The 23,540-nt window shown below is 39.5% G+C and overlaps 1 protein-coding gene across 1 annotated transcript; it reads right to left on the bottom strand.

Moving 5' to 3' along the window:
• Positions 1 to 325: 325 nt before the first annotated feature.
• usp28 (ubiquitin specific peptidase 28) lies at positions 326 to 22,655 on the bottom strand. Its single transcript, XM_054625270.1, has 26 exons — positions 22,523 to 22,655; positions 19,968 to 20,045; positions 18,716 to 18,836; positions 17,575 to 17,662; positions 16,611 to 16,773; positions 13,572 to 13,658; positions 13,242 to 13,379; positions 11,910 to 11,977; positions 11,742 to 11,818; positions 11,508 to 11,656; positions 11,296 to 11,423; positions 10,935 to 11,030; positions 10,666 to 10,839; positions 10,235 to 10,434; positions 9,412 to 9,482; positions 8,871 to 9,099; positions 7,997 to 8,332; positions 7,739 to 7,872; positions 6,202 to 6,525; positions 5,499 to 5,594; positions 4,553 to 4,731; positions 4,286 to 4,364; positions 3,646 to 3,725; positions 2,881 to 3,004; positions 1,427 to 1,625; positions 326 to 998 (listed from the first exon to the last, which is right to left on the bottom strand). The coding sequence occupies exons 1-26, from the start codon at positions 22,565 to 22,567 to the stop codon at positions 826 to 828; spliced, it is 3,636 nt and encodes a 1,211-aa protein (XP_054481245.1). The 5' UTR covers positions 22,568 to 22,655; the 3' UTR covers positions 326 to 825.
• Between the last annotated feature and the right edge of the window lie 885 nt (positions 22,656 to 23,540).

Genomic DNA, 23,540 nt, shown 5'->3' with positions numbered 1-23,540 from the left:
AGCTCTTTTTAACAAGGTGTACAGAAAGCCCCTCTTTTTCTAGCTTCACCTTCATGTCAAATTTCCTGTTTTGGAAAAATACAAGGTAATATAAAACATATATTTAAAAAAAAAAAAAATGTTGTTACTGCGTAGTACAAATCTAGTGGTTTTTTCCTTTTAAAGCCCTGTTCAAAAGGCCTAATTGTGCGTTCACACTGCTTAGCAACACAACAATAAATCCTACCAATCAAGTGACAATATTGCAATATCTGCCAACAACTAAAATAATAAATCAAAGTGCCAATCAGAGTTTCAAGCTAGTATACTGATCTTATTTGTTCGGCAGCTTGGCTCCATGAATATTTTTACAACTGACGAAGAGCTGATTACAGTGATATAAACCTTAGGAAAAAAGAGTCACTACGTTCTATCAAAACTGGCCATGACAGGAAGTAATGTGCTCTTTGGAGTGGGTACCAACAGGATGTTTTCAGAGTTGAAGAGAGTTGGAGACAGAAGGTCTGAAACATGATTTTAGAAGCTGAATGATGACTGATAGACAAATAACAGTCGTCTACACGGGTTGTTGGTGAAAAATAATGACAGTGGGCTGCTACCATATGGGCCTTTTCTGCATAACCTGCTGCTGCCTTATGGCCGTCATGATTTTTTTAAGTATACTTTAAAAGTATACTAACAGTGTACTGTAGCAGACTGGGGGTTGCTGATGGTGGAAGGCACACACTGAATGCACACTGTCATCACAGAATGAATCATCAGCCAAGTTGCTTACAGGTTGGGCACACTGTTCAAGGAGGTTGTTGGGGGGATTCATTCAGGACTTTATTGAACCCTGACTATCGAGGTGCTGTGGATGGACTCAATGATGGCGGCCAGGCGACTGCACAGGTCGGCCTGGTTGACATGGACTGTGGGTGGGTCTTTAAGAACTATTGTCTCAGCAGAACCGTCCAGAACCCGGGGAAGAAACTCACCCAGCTTCACCTGCAATGAGTCTGAAAACAAAGAAAGAGCAGTACAATTTTTGATTTATTTAGATTTTTTTGCTATTGTAGTTTAATGTTTTTTAGTGTTAGTATCGGTTTATGAATGTGACACTTTGCAAGCTATTCGACTGATTGACATTTGGTGCTAGTGGTGCGTCAAGAACAAGAACAGTGCAAGAAAGAAGAAGGCTGCTAAAAAACAAGCATGGATGTAAAAAATTGCAGGTTTTAAAATGTTATAAATATCGACTTTGGTATTATTTTGTATTTAATTTAGTATCATAATTAAATACATTTTGACATTGAAAATTGCTGCCATAAACCACTAGGAATAATAAAAAAAGAAAACAGCAGTGGAAAACTTTGACAACAATTAGATGACAGGATGAGTATGTTGTTATAAGAGCTACCAATGTGTTAATTAAAACGTATCTTACCGTCCATGTCCTGGCCCAGGCAGCAGCACCAGTGGCTGCGGATGTTCTCCATGGCGTCCCGGTCTTCCTTGGATAAAGCCGAGTCTCGGCTCATCAGGTGAAGGCAGGGGATGACGGCCTCGTCCATGATGGCGGTGCCCTCCTCCACATTGGTCTCCTCACCGCTGCAAAACAGCCGAGACGCGCTTTCATTCAATGCCTGCATGGTGGATGGAGGGAGGAGGAGGATGAGGATGGAGGAGATAGTAAAAGTTATTGTCACAAGGTTTCCTCTGTGTTTACTGTACTACGTTGTGCGTTTGATCAATTTGAATAAGTACATCTCATAATCAGATGAGTTGCCCTATAGTGAGTAGATATTATGGCTTCGTGTTGGTGCCTCTTTATACATACACACATACATCACCTTAATTATTCTAAGAATAAAGAGTTTGCATTAATACTACATAGGTGGATTTTGCATGATTACATACCATGAGATATGTAGTGTGAAAACAATATCGCCACAAGGTCCATTTAGTAGATGTTCTGAAACTTTCAATCATATGAAATAAGCTTCATCAGCAGCTGGAGTTGCTTAACTATATTAAAGTATAGCTGACAAAATTAAGAGTGAAAACATTTTGACTTAAAGTTGATTGAAATGTAATTTATTTGTCGACTAAAACTTACAAAACATTTGAGTTGTTGAAACTGTGAGGGAGAAAAAAGACTAAAATGTGACTCAAATTAATAAGCATTCTCGTTTTAAACGTAAGAGTCAGATTGAATCTAAAATAGCTGCCAAAATTAACAATTGCTTGAAGGCTGGAGTTTATACCTTATGATCGAAAGCTCCAGAACAGATACTAAATGGGATTTGAGGTGAGGTTTTTATCTCAATTTTTGATTTCCGGGTCAATGATGCACTTTGAACTTCAACTTCACAGTCTTTTTTCAACTACAACACATCAAAAATGGCCTTATTGTTGACTGCACTGTATAAAACTACTGAGACTGTAAGTAGGACAATATGACAAGTGCTTCTTATCTAAAACTCTTGTACTGTTAGTGACACAGTCTTAATATAGAAATGTGCGTCTGTTTGTCCTCCAGCCCTTTGTTCCAGATCAAGATATGTCAGAAACTATTGGCCACATTTTATGAAATGTCACGTTGACACTGAAAGTTCCCCAGAGAATGACTGCTCTGATTCTGAACTCCTGAAATGTCCTCAAGTGCAGGACGCTAAAATTTCTATTTGTATACAAGAAATGTCAAAAAACAAGAGCAGACTGACATCAAAGTTACATTTTCATATTGCGTCTTTTACGCAAATGGCCGCTTTATTGTTATTCCAACCTTTATGAAGAAGGATTGAGCTCAGGGCTGTCATGCTTCACAATAATGTACTGTAGTCACACACAGTCACACACACACTCACACACACTGACTGCAAGAGCTGCCCTACTCACAGTGAGACATTTCCTCCTGTAAACGGCAATAAGAGACTTGTCAATGCCACGTTTCTCTCCATTCTTCAGCAGGTTGGCGTTGGTCTCGTACGCATGAGCCAGGAAGATCAGGGCCTCCCTCATCCTGCAGCACACACACACACACACACACACACACACACACACACACACACACACACACACACACACACACACACACACACACACACACACACACACACACACACACACACACACACACACACACACACACACACACACACGGCAACGGTTACCATCTCATTATCAGCAATAAACTGCAGTCCCACTATTAGCCAGTCAGTAAGAAACACCATTTTGTTATGAAAACCAATAATTTGCGTTTTTTCTTTAAAGGGCAGAACACATATGTTTATTATTCCCAATGAATATAATAATATAATATTATATTCTTAAAACATAATTTCAAAGTGTTTGCAATTGTACTAACTTTTTAATTTTTACCCTAACAAAATGTTCATGCTTCATATGTTTTCTTATAGATCAATGTCACTTATAAAAGACTGACCAGCTGAACTTCAGTACCATTGAAATGTTGTTCATCTAATGCACAGTATAAGAACTTAAGTTAATTGATTATGTCTTCTTCTCTGTTAGTCGAATTATTTTTATTATTATTTTCTGGGACCTCATATGAACACATGGATGAATCTAACAGGTTGATATTGATCTGACCCGACACATGCTGGCCGGGCGTTGTAGTGATGGTTAACATTCAACACCTACTTCCCATGCTGGTAGTGCTCCAGTCCAGTCAGCAGGTAGACAAACACGGTTTTGAACAGCTTGTAGTCATCATGCCACTGCTGTGAAAAAGCACACAGGACCAACAACAATTAGGCCATTTGTGATGTTTTATCAATTGTCTAATCACAAGTTCATGTCACTTGACAGTAATTCAAAATAGGTGTTATTTCTTCTTTAGATGTCTTTTCTATGTTTAATTTCAGCATGGCAGTGAGTAATTCCATTTCACTCCTCTCGTAAAGGACAGGGCTTGTGATATTCTATATTTTTTGTTACTGTCAACAAATCTCATGACAAGAAACCAGCATTTCATTGGTCCATCTATCAATACTTTCTGATTTACCAATCTTGTTAGTGGCTCTCAAGTCTGAAAATGTAAATAGTTTATATTTTAAAGAAGGCTCAGCAATTTTTTAAATGGCTGGTCATTGTAGTTTTTAGCTCGTGACTCAAACAGGAGTTAATAGTGCATTTGTTGGGGACTATTGAAGGAACATGTAATCCAATGCAACAGTGTGGCTCATTCAACAGATTAATATTTAGTGAAATTATTTAAAAAATGGGACATATAAAATAAAAGTGTGTCAGTTGTTGTCCTAAAAGGTAGAGGTCAGCCCACCAAGTACTCATCCATATCCATGTCCTCTGGCGTGATGAGACGCAGCTTGGCTCGGGCTTCCCTCTTGATACCGATGGCCCTGCATGTACAGAAAGGACATAACAATGCTTTTAATTTACAACAGGATTGATACAGGAACATTCAAACTGTGCCGCAGTTCTCTGCTCTGGACACTAGATGGCACTATAGGCATGCAAATTTGACCCCAATGTAATAGACTAATATCTGAGATTCATCAAGGAGCCATTTGTCCGTATCTGTGTGTACCTTTCATCGAAGCTCAGGTTGCGGTCGGTGAACTGCTCCAACAGCGTCCTCTCAATAACGCGGTTGGGTGCCTTGTTCTGGAAGAAGTAGACCAGAGCGTGCTGCAGGCGAGGATCCTCCTGAGGTGTGGTCTCCTCCTCGGAAAGCTCATACAAGCGGGAATACTCCTCATGGAAGGCCTGAGGGAACAGTGGGAAACGTATCTTAGTTTTAGTTAAATCTCAATTTGTCAATATGCTCAAGGTGGGCAAACTATAACAGATGGATGGATGGATTATATTTGATGCAACCGAACAGTGACTGATAGACCTCAGAATGATTTATACAACAAGAGTTATGGTGATAATGCTTGTTAACAGAGTAAAGACATTCTTCATTCATAATGGGTTACTGAAGTTGAAAATCTTATCAGAAATACTTATAAACAAGTACAATTGTTGACTTTGGCCTTCAAGTAACAACCCAAGTATCATATATATGTATTATTAACTAAGACCCTGGTGAACTATTTGCAATGTTTCTGAGTATTTTCTGTGTTAAAGTTTATGAGTCTAAAATGCTGAAAGACAAGGTTAAAACACTCGTTATGTTATTGACGTTGACCTTCTTACATCTGTAATAGTTTATAAAACTATCCTCTTATTAGCACTGCTTATTGTAAATCAGTTCAGTATATGTTCTGTTGCATGCTGATGAATGAAATATCTTGAAGACAACAGGTCCCTCCTTACATCTGAATGTTTTTGTGTTCTTTATTCTTAATAAATATGTGGGGAAAAAATAACTATTCAAAACTGTAGAGAGAGAAAACTATGCTCCTAAATGTGAAGGAAGCAATTTAATGGAAGCAAATTGGCAAAACTATTTCAGAAAACACGATTATTTAATCATTTTGTGAAATGTAGAGACGCAGTAATCTCCAATATCCCTCAACAAACATACGTACCTTGATGAGGCCAGCCTCGGGGCCTTCCTTATCGAAGGCTTGTCTGGCCTTGGCTATGGCTAGAATGACGCCCTGCATAGCTGGAGTCAGCATCATCTGGGAAATGAGGAGTAAGCAGAGATTATAACAACAACTGGGCAGCAAACAGTTTGAGAATGAAAGATGCTCACAGTGTTTGTGTAAAGACCCTGAACAGTTTAGAGCTGCACCACATTTCCACATTCTGGGATGTTGCAAATGTATTATATATTTTTGATCAAATCAGACTCTGGTGGTGGTTGTGTCAGAGATTGGAAACATACGTAAAGTGTGAAACTAAAACTGTATAACAGCAACATTTAAATATGTGTCACAAAAAGCTGTAAAAGAGCAGCAGGAAAAAACAAAATCATACACCTGCAGGCCTCCATTTTAATTTCTGTGTTCCAGTGGAAACATTTTGGGCGAATTTTTTACATTATGAATTGATGAACTATCTTTAAAGTGGTGTCATAAATGTAATAATCCAATAATAATAATCCATTTAAGGAGTAAAAAAAAACATAGCTGCATCCCAGAAGAGTCGGAATAGACAAATCTTTGTTCTATTGCATTTATCCTTAAATTTCAACCAGTATATTTTTATATTTGGGGGCATTAACTTGAAAAGTTTGCTTTGTGGAAGTAGCGAGTGAATTCATATCTCATTATAACACATAGTTACCTCTTCATTGTATCCATCAGCATCAGCTCTGACCATGATCCTGCCCACGTTGGGGATCTCCACTTCTGAGACCTCGTCCTCAGTCTGACGCTGTCTGGTTGGGGTTGGGGCCGGGACCTCCTGCTCCTCCTCCTCCTGCTCCTCCTGCTCCTCCTGCTCCTCCTCCTCCTCCTTCTCCTGCTTTGCTTCATGTCCAGGTGTCTCTCCAGAAGCCTCTGGCTCGCTTTCAGCTTGAGGGCCAAGACCTGCCGCCTGTGTGTTGTCCTTCTCCACAAGGAGGTCAGATGGTGCCGGGTTACTAAGATCTGCTTCAGGACCAGTAGTCTGACAGAGAAAGATTTCACAAAACGCACATTGCTATGGCTTCCATCCAGACATTATCTATATCAGCTAACCCTGCGCATAGTGTGCCTCCATGTAGAAATTCACCCGCCCGTATCTACACATCTGTATGCAATACAAACACCTGTGAAGCAAAGTCTGGAAAATGTCATAGAGCAAGTGTTTCTATTTAAACGGTGAACAAATTGGCTGAGGGAGTGTGTGAAATATCAAAATAGCTCCTTGTATCCAGTTAAAGGTTGGTCTTATTATATAAAATCAGGAGGGTCAGCAGGCAGTCGGCAGCTGAATACATTTGGGAATACACTGTGATAAATCAATGTGTCAGTGGAGCTCCGGATATGGCGACAGGACACAAGTGGTAATGAAGTAGTTTGAAGATACCAGTTTATGTAATGCTATTTAATGGAACAGTTTACAATAAATATTATATGTATGAGGCTTATAATCACTTTTTGTTTACAGAAGTGCTGATTCATTTAATGGCGTAATAGGGCCGTTGTAGGAGAAATCGATTAATTGAATCAACCTCATCAAACCACAAACACGCTGCTTACCATGTATAATACTCGTAGTGGATTACATAATCACACTATACTTTGTAATCTGATTTTGCAATAAAAAAAACACTTGTGATTTAAGCCCAGAATCACCATATTATCATAAGCATTTGCTGATTTGAGTTTTTTCTTGTGACTTAATAACTTTAATCTCTGAAATGTCTGAGTTTTTTCTACGAGTATTACCCCTCTCCCCTGGCTTCGTAATTATTATTATTATATTTTTTTTAAACCTACAATAGCACTAATACACTGTTTTGAATTCAACTCTATGGTCACTTTTCAGGCTGTACGGCTTTGTTGTATTGGACTGCAATGATGTTTCTACATTTTTTTTACCACAAACAGACTAAAAGTGATAATTTGTAAATTATATGATTTGCCTCTGAACAAGCTACTGACTGTGAAATAAACCTGCTGATAGCAGTAATCACTCCAAACCTTTAGTCTATCTGTGCATTACTCCTGACCCTGCCTGACATAAAGCCTGGATATCCATTGCTATGCTAAGTGGTGAAAGGAGATCCTTGACCCAGATGTATACACTTTATTTTTGTGGCATAGAATTACTGACCCATATTCTACAGGGGGGGGGGCAGTGCGGTATTGCCCAAGGGGGTCACAGACTTGCCCACCTGACTCTGAAGCTCGCTCTCAGCTGAGGTGGAGCTCTCGCTGGGCCCCACGGTGTCGGTTACTGTCGCACTGCTGGTGTCGTCTGGCTTGCAGACGGTGCTCTGGGGTTGTGGTGGTGGCGTTAACTCAGATTCTTTTGGGGTCAAAAAAAAGAGGAAGGAGAGAGGCTGTGAGAGCACACACATGACTGTGATAAAATGTACTGTTCAGTTGTCAGTTTAACTTTTACATATCAAAACCTTGACACCTCTACAGACCTTCAGGCTTCTCTCTGGGATCAGGCTCTGGGTCTTTCGCTGCTTCTGTGTCTGGTTCTGGCTCTGAAGAAGCTTCCTGGTCCAGCTCCTCAGTGGCTGGTCCTGATTGGGGCGCTGGCTCAACTGGTGTTTGGTGTACGTTGACTGGACTGGGTTTTGGGGGCTCTGCAGAGGATGTGGACTCTCCCTGTGGGGTCGCCGTCTGGCAGAACTGCTCCTCCCATTCACTGAGCTCCTGCTGGAACCAGCGGTTGTCTTCATGGACGTAGCGTCTGAGGACGGGTGGCAGGGAGTCCATGCCATGCAGCACCTGGCCTGTCTCATCATCTGTGTGTTCTAGGTGGAGGTGGCGTAGTGTCATTAATAGACTATAAATAAACAATAAAACCCACTTGCAGACAGATTAAAAGTACTGAAGAAATGGCAGTTTAATTGGTTAATTGTTATTATACAAGATGGCATTTTTCAATATGCTACTGTTCTTAATACATAATAAGTTAATATTTATTACAGACAGGGTATGAGCTTTGACTGTTCTAGTTTCCAGCATTATGGAAAAGCCTGCCTTTAAATATGAGGTTAGATGAGTCAGAGCTACATTAAAACTATGTTTATATTCTTTTATATATTGAATTTCTATATTTTATAAACACTATTTTTTACATTATAGTGTGTTGTTCTAAATCCCTTGCACACTTAATCCTTTTTCCTGCTTGCAAGGAAGAACATTATTATATAATGCTTTCTGACAAACATGGACAAAAACACACATGGCGATATCTATCCAGTATGATCCGATATCCCATCTAGGATTATTCAACTTTAATCTAATCTGATAAAAATCAATATAACTGAAAAACACACAGAGATGTACCTGTTGTAAGGCTGGATAACCTGTCATCAATGTACATCAGGCAGTATGCACTGGCGTTGGTCATTCCCCCGAATGAGTCTCTCTCCAGCTCCTCCCACGATGACTCTGTGATGCTTACATCATTGTACTTCATCCAGCGCTGGTTGGCATGGTCATAAATGTAGGCCCAGTAATGACCTGCTGATGCCTGGCCTTCATGGACGAGCACTGCATGGAGTCTGTAGGGTGCCTAAATATCAGGACAGTGGGAGATTGTATTGAATCACCATGGTATAAAACACCTACAACATTGGGATCAAATATTAGACTAGTCAGATGTGACTGTGCAGCTCTGTATTCACTACAGTATAACATTCATCGTATCTGTTTGTATCGTATTTCTGTTCCGTCGACTTGTTTACGTTACATTATTTTCAGTTTCTCCTCGGAGATCGATACAGTTTCATCTAATCTCAGTCAATGCGCTTTCTGCAGCTTCAGTTGTAAAACATGTGATTGAATTGCTTTTTGTCAGAGTGAATTAGGTGAGTGTAAGTCTTACCTGGCAGAGACGGTTGTCTGCGTACATGCCCTCCAGCATCTGGGTGAGCTTGTCAATACTGGCCTTTAGCTCTGACACACAGAAACACAAAACAAAAAAACACAGGAAGAAAACACAGAAATGAATACACTACACAAACAGCCAAGGGGAAATTCATTTCTTTTAGGTTTTTCATTTCTTTTACTTAATAATTTCCTTAACGGGAAAGTTTGGGAGAGCAGGGCTCGAGAATTGAAACATAATCTATTTCCTGGGAAAGGCAGGACTCAGTCATCTGAGGGAGATGTTGCAGGTGTGCAGTTCTGTGTAAGTGAAGTGTTTTTTTTTTTTCAATGCGCACTAAGGTTCTTTCATTGCTTGCTATTTATATTTAAATACCAGGTGTTTTTGGTACGACCAAGTGAAAGAGGAAGTGCAGTGGAGGGTCTGCCTATGTCAAAGACAGGGGCTGACTGCAACTTCAGTGTCAAGATTGACAGCTTTCTGCACCATCTGCCATTACCATTAGTCATGTTATCCACCTGGAGTCCCTCTGAGCTCTCTACAGCATTAGAGCATATTTCAGCTTATTGTTTTGGTTTTACAGCACAACTTTACTATTTTAGTTCACACTCATTGCTCTTATCAACCCGGTTTCCATCAATGGCAGGCAGTACACTAGAGGCAGAAAAAGTAAAAAACTGACTAGTGATCATAGTGGAGCATTTAGCAGCTAATGAGCTCAAAACAGAGCCCATACTGCTAAGATAGCGAAAGCACATCTAGACTTCTATAGACCTTTATTATAAGCAATGTTAGTGTGTATACTGTAATAGAAGCATACCATTTATGTCATTCTCTACTTCGGTCCTCCAACGCTGCAGGCAGGTCTTAGCAAAGTGCAGCTCTTCTTCAGTGATGCTGTGGGGGGCTGGGTGTGGTGGGCAGTCAATTGGGAGTCTGCACTGGGTGAAGGGCTTGTATATGGGGGTCCGCTGACAACTGGAAACAGCGCCCTCCAATGAATCTGTATCATCCGTTTCACTGGGAAATGCAAGAACATTTTGGTATAACGTAAGGTGCCTAAAGAAGGAACTTGTGTCATAAGTGAGTATTCTTTTTTTAGCTTAATTTTATTAACCAAATATTGCGCTCTTCAAACACAACAAGTAACACACCACTTTTGACTGTTTATGCTTTGCTAGTAAAAGTCTTTCAACGGTATGTTATTCAGGCACCATTGCCTTGGATTGCACATTCCTCTGTGTACTCAACCTGTTGTCTTTGGAGATGAGTTCACTAAGGGGGTGGCTTGCAGGAGTCGGAGAAGCTGGTCTCAGCTCTTCAGCTGGGGAAACACTTGTGGGCTTGGTGGTAGCGAACTCCAGCACAAACTGCAGCATGTCAGCCAGAGGATACTTGGTAGGTCCAGAGCCGTAGTTTTTGTAGCTGTAAATAAAGACAGGACACGATTTGTACAATTTGTTTTCCCAAAAACGTGGAGATGTTTTAAAGTAATATCTCTTTTTTAAGAGGTATATTACCACTCAAGTTTCTGTTGAAGGGCTGCTAGCTGCTCCTTGAGTTTTCTCACTTCTCCTCTCCTCTCGTGGGTCTGTTCTATGTTTTTGTGAAGATATCTGCACACAGAAAAATCAGACAATCCCAAAAGTTGATCGGTACATGTGTGAAATTTGTTGTAACATTGGAATAGACAAGCAACAGTCTTGGTTTCTCCTCTACATTTGTGATACACTGAGCGCTCTGATGGGATAAGCTTGTGAGATAAGTGTTGCAGGCATGTGTTCTTTAAAGTTATCCCCCCTGCCTGCTGTAGAAGCTTCCTTTTCCCTGTTGAAACAAGTGCAATTGAAAGAATGATTGTGTTATCTTTACAAAGCTCACCTGTCCATATAAATGATTTGTGGGAACTCCAGTTTCTTGTGAATCTTTTCAGGACGACCGAGCTGGGTGTTGAATTCAAATCTAGACAGTTCAAACGTCAAGACTGGTGGTAACTTTTTGAACCATCTCTGCAACCAAGAGGAAATATTGCATCAGAAAAGCTTCAGAAACTCTAGAAATTCTGTTGTTAGTCGGTGGATGAAATTGTTTACCTCACGGCCAGATGTGACGCAGTGATCTGAATGAAGAGACTCAATCTCTTTCTCAACCATAGCACCTTCTAGGCATTCATCCAGGTTGTTGAAGCCATTGACTTGCAGCGGGTACTGGCCAAACTGCTCGATATTACACAACGTCTTACCTAAGCAGAGTCACATAGATGTGAGTGACTAAGAATATACTTCGTATTGATGTCACTTCGACAAAAACAAATATCAAACTCATACCCTCATGTCTTCTTTCTGTCACAAAGGTACCATAGAAAAGCTGGACCATGGGGTTTTTCTGTTTGTCTTGTAAGTTACTGAAAGCAAAACATGACATTATGTAATTCAGCACACAAAAAGAAAAGAACATTAGTCCATGCATGTGGATGACATCAACATAGAACTTACTCATTGGCAGCCAGCTGAAACGCATCCTCTAGCCAGTCAAGCAGTTTGTGGGAGAACTCACTGACATCCTGAAATAAAGACAAAAGACAAAGATAAGATAAACTGTGAACAGGATATTAATTAAGGATTAAGGATTAAATCAGGATCAAAGAATCAATAAAGTCACATGAGTTGATTCTTGTCCTTGAAACAGTAGCTGGACAAAAAAAATCTTCACTTAAGGTCAATTTTTCCTAAGGCTTCAACCTCATCTCAACATCTGGCCAAGAAAATTGCCCACTTCACACCCCATCAGTCCACACTCTACAAAGGCAGTTAAGACACGGGGCCTCCCATTACAAGATGCAGTCTGTTTGTGAGTTTACAAATGATGCACTTTTTTGGTTCAGGCCCAATCTCTCGCTCTTTATTCCTCCAAAAACACAAACAAAAGCGCTGCTACCTCGATAGAAAATACGCAAGACAGAAAAGAAAGAGCAAAAAAGTCGAACATCTATTTCACGGTCAGTTTTTCCTTGTTGTTACTTTCTAAATCTAAAAGTGTATACAGATGAAGCACTCAGGTACTGGCCACACAGCAGATTCCATGTACTTGAATGCTGAAATGTTCGGAGTGACAGGATCAGAGGCAAACTGCTGATATCTAGCATGTTTGATCAGAGGGGATTCTCTCCAGAGGCAGCTGCATCACTCTGAACAAAGGAGTGTCGACCCCCTAAAAGCTGCCAGTGTTTCTCTTATATTTGAAGCCAACGAATACAAATACCAAGCCAAAATATATACATTTTTAAATGCCAAAAACAATGTCAAATATCCACTCCAGTGTATTCTGCAGCTGCTCACAGCTGTGAACTGCAGCGGAGCATCGACGTGAGTCCATGAACCAGGCGTCAAGTGTCAAATGACTGCAGCTGAATGTCTGTTAATTAAACTGCTTGACTTTAGCAGCTTATTAGCACTACTAATAACATTACTAACTTTAATAGCGGTTGAACAAGTGTAGTGAAGATAAAGTTGTGGGTAGCGTACGGGTTAAAAACAGGCTCAGTAGTGAAAGATATGCTAATGTGCTGACAGTATGACGAAATTATTATTTGTTATCAGTAAATTAATACATTTTTTGGTGGTGCTTGTTCATTTTATTAAACATTGCCAGGCATATGTAGATACCATTTTATAAAAGCGGTCTCTCATGGCTTTATTCTATATTTTTTCTTTCAAAGAAACAGATACAACACTACAAACAGTAAACAAAAACAACAACAAAATCATTGTCAAGACATAAATTCAAAGTTATTTAACATTAAAAGAAAGAGTAACTAAGTGCTGTACCTGTTGGGCCTCGGTGGTCCTGAAGGCGTCTCGCAGTAACTCCACTGCAGCAGACGGATCCACAAACCTGCGGGTGGAGCCCACCATGAGAGCAAATAGACAGCGCAGCTCCTGCATGAAAGCTAAGTTCCTCTTGTCCTGTTAACACAAGTTCAGAGTCAAAGTCTGTTACACTATCACATTGTGGCTATGTTCATATTTACAGAAAATCTCCACAGTTTGATCGCCTCTTATTTTTATGTGTATGAAATAGACATTTTAACATGAAATTATGCAAACAAATGTTTGTCAATCAGACAACAGTGACTGTTGTGCAGGGAGTTTACTCACAGAAGGGCTCTTACACTTCTCCAGTATTCGCTCAGACAGATGGTAGCTGAGAACCAGCCTCCTGAAAACGGGCAGGTGGAACAGTGACTGCAACAAGACAACAAAACACAATCAGTCAAGGTCAGATGTCCTGATTACCAGCTGGCAAATCATGAAAACAGTGGTCATGCATTGTATTGGTCGTTTAACTTGGAAAGATCATGGAAGAAACTTGTTCCTTGAACAACACAGACTACTGTTCCCCTTGTCAAAGATATTTAGCTAGTTAGCATTTGTGCAAATTTCCATTTTAACTTGATATGTTTCACCATATACCACTTGGAAATTTTAATAGATTTAGATGACAATAAATGGTGGTTAATTGACTTCAATGAAATATGTAGTTTGCGGTCCTCCCTGCAAGACAAAAAGCTTATTAAAGATGCTCCAAACCTTTTTCGAATGTGTAGGAGGCACTCATTCATTTGCAATCTTTTCTATGATGTTACGATGGTTTTGGGAGAAACCTTTAAAGCTTCACAAGGATTTACTATCATCTCAGTTTTCAGATGGTTTTGGGAAAAGGGACAGTTTTGGGAAAAGGGAAATTTACTCTCACGTTGTGGTGAAAAGCATGACAGTAAGAAGGGGGATATGATTGTAAGCATAAACTGTAAAAATCAGCATTGATGTTGGTCTAACAACAACATTTCACTGGTTGTATAAAGCACAAATTCTTATCCAAAATCTTTTCCTGTTGTGAATGAGAAGTCAATTCCATCCTCTGCTATAATTGGGTGGACAATGAAAAGACTTACTATTTTGTGTGTCAATCAGATTGAGGTAAATCATTTTTTCCCCTTTTCATTCCAATGAATGAGGTGCAAATTTCAGTCTGTCTGCACCTTGAGCCCTAATAATACAGTAAATAGAAATCTATGTGAAATTAACATTAACGTAAAATGTTGATGGAGAAAATGACGTTCCTTAATCATAAGTTTGGGGTTTTCTAGCAGTTTTAATAAAATCATAGTTTATATTATTGTAAAATAAAATAAAATATGTTCTTAACCTTAAAGGATACTAGTGTCTTACTATTATACTGGTGGCTTTTGGAGGAAAATATTTAGAAAAAACAATCCTGATTTTTATTGTTTTATTTTATTTCACACATAATGCTCAGGCACGCAAACCATGCAAATTCGTTATAAGCTGCTTCTGTTACTCGTGATAAACTAAATGAATTAATACCAGTCAGATACTCTTATGCGTCATGTGTGGTGGTGAGCGAAGCTACGGAGCACTTATGAATATCTTGATATATATTTCCATTTGAGTAGGAAATTCAATTATGGCTTATCTCGGTTTTACTGTAATTTATACCACAAAGGATAATAGAGGGAATATGAGCTGACAACTGAATGATGTGGTCACTCAGCCTCAATCTGATAGCATAATTACTTTTTAAAGGGAGACTGCTTTATCAAGAGTCGGGCTCTGTTGAATCTACAACAACCGGTTCAATTGTAACAAACAGTATCGACACCAGACAAATAACAAAAACAAAAGGCTATCATTTCAATAGCATTTGTATTCAAACAACGCTGCCTCATTTTCCCATTTCTATTCCCAGATAATAAACCCTGTCCTTTGGGGGTTTGACTTTTAAATCGATGTAGAGGCATATGTGAGTTCAACAGAGACAAACAATCAGTGTCTCTTCTCTCTCCATTTCAGGCTTATACTAGGATGTCCACTGCTCGCTCCATCATCACTTCACTCCCTATTAAATTATCCACACAGCCTGTGCATCTCAATGAGGGCTCCGGTTTCTGCCGAGCCACCTGATAGGCCTGACTAAATTCAGTTTGGAATGGACTCGTAATAGAATTAGCAGCTCAGAGAAATCTTCTCATTTTGCAGAAATATGCCCACACCTTTTTTTCTTTTCTTCCTGATGTTTCTAATAACACTATTATAATGGTATAGAGTCAATGAAAAGGTGAATCTGAAAAATGAGGCTTATAGGAATGCATTAAGCACATGGCTGCATTGAGTGACGGGTGGGTGCCATCACACTGACTGCCAGGCGTGGCCTTGAGTCACTGAACTTGACCTCTCGTCTGTGTTTGTGGTGTTGGTCCCTTTTGGAGAATGTTCTATTTTTCGTTGGATGATTTTTTCTTTTGACCTCCGCATGCCCACATCAGTTTCCAACGGGATATCAGGACTGTAACGTCCTTGTTTCACTGAAACCTGGCCAAATCCTGAAATAGTATTACCAGACAACTCCATTCCACTTTTGTTCTTATGACCAATCTGACAGAACAGAGGACGCAAATTTAAAAAGAACCCCAGTTGATTCATTTCAGTAGAATTGTACCTTGTAAGATTTTATATGAAAAACATCACAGTTGTTTACAGTGCACCTTGCTAACCAAACTAGCGTAATAGTGCTAGCGATAGCGTCTATCTTAGCTTAGTTGGTTTTGCTAAAGAGATCTGCCCTCATCGAGCCTCCATCTTCCCCAGGTCCACCCTCTAGTCCAACTATAACATCACTTCTGGTTCGAAAAAACAAGACAGCGACGGACAGAGCCACTAACTTTGAGCTTCACTTTGGCTCTTATGAAACGTTTTGGTCACGTCTCAGAGACCACGTTTATGTTTTATAAAGTCTAGGGGTCGATGGGTCTGTCACCTATGACAGTCTAAAGTTAGATATCTTGGAAGGGAAACTCCAAGTCTATAAATGTTTGTTATGCCAAGTGAGAGAGCTATTTTAAGTTGTATCACCAAAAGAATATGTGACACTGTAAGAACACTAGGACACTAGTGCGCTCAACAGACTACATGCTACTTGTGTGCTGTGCAGCTGTATTATAAATATTTTTTATTAAAGTGCCATACATTCAAGAATACCTTTCGCATATTAGAGGACACTACTCCTGTTATGTACAGAGGTTAGAGAAAACAAAAAGGAAAGCAAGCTAACAGATGGTGCTCTATTTTATATGTGTCAAAACATTGATTGAACCAATCCTACACACTTATTCTCACCTGGATGACGGCACTGAACCAGCAGGTGTTGCCAACATTGCGGATGCCCACGGGCCAGTCGTCCTGGCGGATCCAGTCTGCAGGGCTGCACATCTCATTCTGGGCTTCACATCTCTTCCTCTTCATTCTCACTGCATTCTCTTCCACACTGGCCTCCAGAGCCCTGCAGTACATCAAATTACCCATTTGAAAGCACTGAACTGACAACTCTATTGAACACAGGTTGACTTAGCTAAGACTCCCTGTCCTGTGCATAGGTTGAATAATGAGACCCCTAAAATCTCTCAGGAAAACAAAAACTGTGTCACGAGACAGCAGCAAATGCCTGCAAAATGATTATCATGCTGATGTTTAGCAGGTGAGGAATATCATGAACACCATTTCTATTCTAGCATTTAACAAAAAGTACAGCTTGTAAAATAGTTATGTAGATATTTGGTCAATAGTTAGGTAGGTATTTGGTCATTAACAAAAGTACTGGACAAATTAGATTTTTTTTTAACACATTTCACTCTAAATTGAAAATGTCAACCTGTTTGTGGCTCTAGACGTAAAATCAGATGTTCACCAAAGTCATTAATCTTCACTGTGTGGAAACTATTATATGTGACTGCATCACATTTTGTGTCAATGAGATATTTCTGTCTTTGCCAAAAGTGATGGACCGACCGACCAACTTACAGTCATTGACAACCCCAGAACCAAATCCGATAGTGTTGCTTAAAAAAATAATATACCTATTTAAGGCTTTTAGCCCATTTGTTTCAACCTCTGATTGACAAGGCTTCAGGTTGATTTATACACATACAGACAATATGAAACAGCTGAGTCTTTCACATTCATTTTAGTTCAATTGTCTAGTTTACAGTGGAAAATCATCTACTGTCTCCATTTTTATACTTCAAAAAAAGTCACAGTCCCCAGTAACAAAGAAGCATTGCATAAAAAGCTGGTTTTCTTGTACCTAGTGAATTCTCTCTCCTCTTCCTGGGCATTGTGGGACTCCTGCAGGCTGAGTTCTATGGCCGTCTGCAGTTCATCTTTAGGAAGTCCTGATGAAACAGACAGCAATGTGTCAGAAAGATCACACAATTCTTGTAAAAGAAAGTTTCAATAGTGCATAACAGATTACATAGCTCTTCATAACATAAGCCCTCTTCTATGCTTTTGACTACCTCTTCCCTTCGTTGTCTACATTCAAGAGAACATCTACAAAGGAAAGTTTAACCTTCATATTTCTGAATCAGAATCTAAAGAGAACTTCTCCATAACGGATACATCTGCTTGAAAGTCAAAGGCCACGCCTTTAAAGAATAAAAGCCTCAGTATACTTCTAACAAAGTGCTCGTGGGATTTTCTCACAGCATGTGAATCCGCTTCTTATGAAAAATCAAGGGGGCGGCATCTTACATGTTTCAAGTTTTGAAAGACAATTGGAAAATCACAGCCACTTTACATGGAATTTCGCCTCGTCTTTGGAGTGTAAAAGTATGAATAATTTGGAGCTACTTTCCGTTTTCAATCCTCACACAACTACATCCGGCACTTATTGGTTGGATACCTGATTGCAACACCACAAATGCGATACTGTCTGAAAGTAAGCACCTTTACCCACAATTCTACAGTTAATCTGGTTGAGACTACAAAGATATGACAGTACTTCATTTATCCTGCTGGGAATTTTTAAAAAACAGTATTCTCATACCAGGACTAGAACCTGGTCCGCCTGGGTGAAAACCGAGTGGCAACTTCAGTTGCTGAGAAAGCCAATGCGGAAGTGCCAAAAACAGTTCCTCAAATGGCCACTTGAAGCCGGTTACAAAAACAAGTCAATCCCCATAGACCCCCATGATAAAAAGAGGAGACTACATCCATATTCTATACAGTCTAAGATGAAGGCCAGGAATCCTTACTGCTAGACCATATGGGAAACAAAGTAATACACTTACATCTCAGAGAAATATAGAGGCCTGTTTTTAAGTTACTCTTCAACACATTAATGAACAAATGAATGTTTCAGATTCCATATCTGAAAAGGCCGACAAATTATCCCAATAAATGAATATAGTCAGAATTTTGTGCATGCTTGTTTTGTCCCAATGTACCTTTCTGGCCCTCCCAGGTCTCTGCAGAGGTCCCCGACTCCTGTGGATCTCCAGGATCCTGAAACTCTGCAGACTGCGTTGTCAGCAGACCAACAGCATTTCCAACGTCACCCTGACTGGCCTTAAACAGAGGGGACAAGGAAAAGATAAAGCCAGATATTCTAGATATTATTAGTCTGCAGAAGATTTAGCAATACAGTCCACAAAAGAATGAAACAAGCAAATATGAAATGCATGCATGCAAAATAAAATATAACAAACACTGAGTAATTAAAATAACACAAGCATGTACTTAGAGTTAACAAGCCTAATTAAGGGAACACAGAAAATTCCCTTTTTGTCTTTGAAACCAGCAGTAGACAAACATTTCTAATTTTGTAGAGAACTCTGAGAGGATGTGCCCCTCCCGAACCTGTGAGCTCCTGCTGTTTCTCTGTCTGCCCCTGGTGCAACAGGTTGGATGATGCCTGCACAACAGTCAGCCAGACTGTTTATTGTAGCGCTTGTCAATTATCACTTTTATGAGGCTCCTATTAACTCAGGCTCCTAGGGATTTTTTCATTTGCAGTTGTGTTTCAAAACATAAGCGGTGTGCTGGGGTGGAAACTCGGCACCCTGGGGGTGCTTTTAATGTAATCAAAGAGTGTTTCCTTTAACATTAATTACACGAGAACAGCAAGGGCCATGTTTTTTAGCCAACTAGCAGTATGGCTCTAGGGATGGATCCCCATGACATTTTGAATAGACTTTCATGTTCTCCACAGGATGGTTTGTAATACCATTTTAACATTTTACGCTCATATAATGACAAACACTAGTCACTCACACCATCCTCTGACTAATGTTTACATTTAATACACCACAGCTGCTAAGGCTCAAATAGGAATACATTTATGAAAAGTCTCCTATGTCATAGGGGGCTCGAGGATAAGTGTGACTACTCTCAACTAAATTATACTAAACTGAGGTTGGATAATAATCTTAATCAGTAAATTATCTTATTCATAAGTATTCTTACAGCATAACATAGGAATTTCAGATGTTAAGCTCTAAAAGATCTAACAAAAAAGCCTTTTGGATAACTGGAATCTGTGTAATGACACAGTTGCCTGTGTTCTATTATGTGCTTTGATAATGTTACACATAAAGGCCATTCACTTGCTTGCGTTGATGCAAAATAACTTCGTAGTACACACAAGGGAGCCACCATCCAACGTCTCCTAAAAGCTGATGAAGAGTTCTTAGGTCTTACATTCAGAGCTCTGTAGAGGATCTGAGGGTCCTGGATCCCAGTGATCTCCCTCAGCTGGTTTATCAGGACTTTGCTCTGCTGGGTGAAAGGATTGGACAAAGAGAACCAATAGTCAAGCTTCAGATACTTGGAGCGTTCCAGCCAACAAGTCCCTTGGTGGCACTCGCATAGTTTGGGTTAGTGATGGACTGACATTTGACTCCCATTTGGGCTGCCATAATGGAAAAACTGGGCCCTCCATCGAGCACAGTATGGGTTCAACTGGACTAACAATAATAATGTATTATATATTTTTGACCCATTATATTCAATGCCCCCCCATAAAAAGTAGATGTAATATTTCAACTGATCAAACTAGCTAATGTAGCCCATGATATCCCACTTTTTGCCCATGAGAGTCCCACTTGCAGTCCACCTTGTCCCACATACTGTTGTTGAGAACAAACTGGGCCCATGTGTCACCCTAGGATATGTATGCGTGGGCCTCACTTACAGCCTGCGACTCAGTGTGTAGACACACATGGAGGTAGATATGGAGCTGAAGGACAAAGGTCCAATGATAACATTGTCATTGCATATATATGAGGTTCACTTGTCGGCTGACTCATGCTAATGGCTTAATGAACCAGAGTCAAATTCAGTGGCTTCAGTCAGTAGCATTGAACGAATAGCATGACATTGCTTTTTCTCTGAGCGTTAGAAGAGAGGATTAATAATCACTTTCATGTCTGTCCAGCATTGATAAGTTTCTATTCCTCTAAGACACTAGTTCAGCCAAGAATTAGTCCAGTGCATAACCCCCCCCCCCCCCAAATAAAATGGCAATTTGTCACTTTTACACTTCAGAGACGCTGGTAGGCGGACCGTGTTTTGGACAGAGCCCGACGAGACGTTTCCCCCAGTTTCCAGCCAAGCTTAGCTAACTGGCTTCTCGTGGTACAGCTACACTGAGAAATAAGTGTATTTTACAACTATTACTTTAATGCAACTTATTGAAGAATTGAAAAAGAAAAAGCCTTTTTTTAAACTGCAAATTGTCTCCTTGTGTTTTACAAGTGTATTCATGGTTGGGGTGACATGTTGAATAATCTATTTTAGTCGCCTGTTTCCTTTTAACTCAACTCAAACACTACAATAAATGTGTTGTGTAAACCAAAATGCCATCTCACCTAACATGGCAGCATGTCATCATCCACCTTTAGACATTTGTTAACACAGACTCTCAAAGGCCGTCAAATGTTTAGACCTCATAGGCATAGATATGAAGTACTAAAAAGTAATAACATAAGTCTGCTGAGTGAGAGGCGCTATATAAAGCCCTCTACCCCAACAGCAGGTGGACATGTCAGGGTATTTCGCTCACACACACACACACACACACACACACACATGCACACACAGGTCGCCAAAAGCAGGCTGACCAGACTTATATGGAGCCCAGGGGCTATCGGAGACCCTCTTAGTTAGCCTCTATTTTAGGCCGCTGACATGGATAGCACAGGCTTCTGTTTATCATTCCAGTCACCACGCCACCACACCAGAGTGACCAAGGCACTGGGTCTCTCTCTCTCTCTCTCTCTCTGTTTCTCTCACACACACCTCCTGTGTCATTGCCAAATAGAAAAATGAGGCAAACAAACAGCATAATAACAGCACATAAGTTCTACTGTATGTAAACTCTAACCCTTAGTACATAACATCATTAGAAGCTTGGCTGTCTGCTGGAATGGTTAATAAAAAAAAGGCCTATTGATAGAGCAGAAGGCTGCTTGAATGGCCACAGAGACAAATACTGATTCAAGTGTTACAGTCCATAATAATATGGTTATTTAATGGAATATGGTACTGATGAATCATATCTCCTATGAGACTAACAACTGAGAACATCAGACGTAAAATGTGAAATGTAATTTATCAAACATTTGTTTATCATATTCGCCTTTATTTGAATGCTAGTAATTTAGCAAGCAAATATAAGCTTTTATGAGTACAGTACCAGTCAAAAGTGTGGACACACCTTCTCATTCAACTACTTTGAAGAATCTAAAATATAAAACATATTCTGGTTTGTTGAGCATTTGTTTGTTTACCACATAATTCCATATGTGTTCCTTCATAGTTTGGATGTCTTCAATATTAATCTACAATGTAGAAAAAAATAAAAATAAAAATAAAGATAAACCATTGAATGAGAAGGTATGTCCAAACTTTTGACTGGTACTGTATATAAAATGAATAAAATGACATTTTGTTAATAAGCCACATAATAATTAACCTCCAAAGTTTAAGTTATACTGAAATACGAGCTTCTTGGCTTATTTACTGTCTGCTGAATTCAAAAGTATTTTCTAGAAAATTATATTATTGTTATAAAAAAAAAAAAAAATCTACACAGTGTTTACATAAAACGATGTTAAAAGGGATTTTCTATGAGAGGATTGGCCTTCACACAACAGAGGGGTTAGTGTTAGTGTCAGTGTTAGATCCTCGGGCATTCCGGTGCAGACATGTCACTGTGTTATGTTGTTTACGGCTCCATCGTCCTGTGCGCTCACCGGGATGGCGGAGTTCTCTCCATTCTCAGTCTGTTCGCCTCTCATTGCAGATTAAAGAAAAAAGAGACGGGGATTCCTTCTTGTTTTCACCAAACGCCTTCAGCCGCAGACCTCCAGAGTCAGACCAGCTCCATCTGTCAATCCCCGAAAGCGACGAGCCAGCTGCGCGCGTTCACCTGTTAGGCACATGCGCGTAAGCGAGAGGGATCGCCAACACGCGGGCGCGCTCTTTCACACAATTAACATGACGGGACAAGTTCTTAATATAATGCAGTATTATCACTGTCTGTGACGGATTATTTCACTCATATAACTGCCCTCTTATACTTTACTTTGGAGTATTTTCATTTGATCCTACTTACTAGACTCAAATTCAGCAACAACAACATTTTACTCCACTACATTTATTTATCAAATGTAGTTAGGCCTATCTATCATTAATATAAGTTTGAAATCAACTAATGAATGATGATTTTTTTTCTGTCTGTACATATAATATTTCAATTATTGTGGATTTTACTGTTTTTTATTGCTTATTTATAATACTTGTTTTTTATTTCATTTTATTTTTATCTTGTCTTTCTTTTACTATGTCTTTTGTGTGCATTTTACCCTACGCTGCTGTAATCCTGCAAATTTCCCCGCTGCGGGACTAATAAAGGATTATTTTTTATCTTATCTTATCTTATCTTATGATGTGTTATAAGGCCATAGGTCATGGTAGGCAGCAGTATTTGAAGTAATAACTAAAATTAACCCTACCTTTACATGCTGCAACATTAAGGTGATGAACACAGAAATGTATCACTATTTATACTCCAAGTATATATTAAATATTAATTTGAAATGGTCCATCCTGCACAATGAGTACTTTTAGTATATTTTGCTGCTAATACTTCTTTACTTTTACTAAAGGGAGATTTTGAAAGTAGTCTTAAAGTCTTCTGCATCATTTCAAAACACATTAACCAACTTTTTTTGGTATCTTTGGAAGCTTTGTGATCTTGATTTTAAATAA

The sequence above is a fragment of the Anoplopoma fimbria genome, chromosome 24 (assembly GCF_027596085.1).
Source record: "Anoplopoma fimbria isolate UVic2021 breed Golden Eagle Sablefish chromosome 24, Afim_UVic_2022, whole genome shotgun sequence".
NCBI classification, from domain to species: Eukaryota; Metazoa; Chordata; class Actinopteri; order Perciformes; family Anoplopomatidae; genus Anoplopoma; species Anoplopoma fimbria.
The sequence above is the reverse complement of the archived record's forward strand: the minus strand, read 5'-3'. Positions and strand labels throughout refer to the sequence as shown.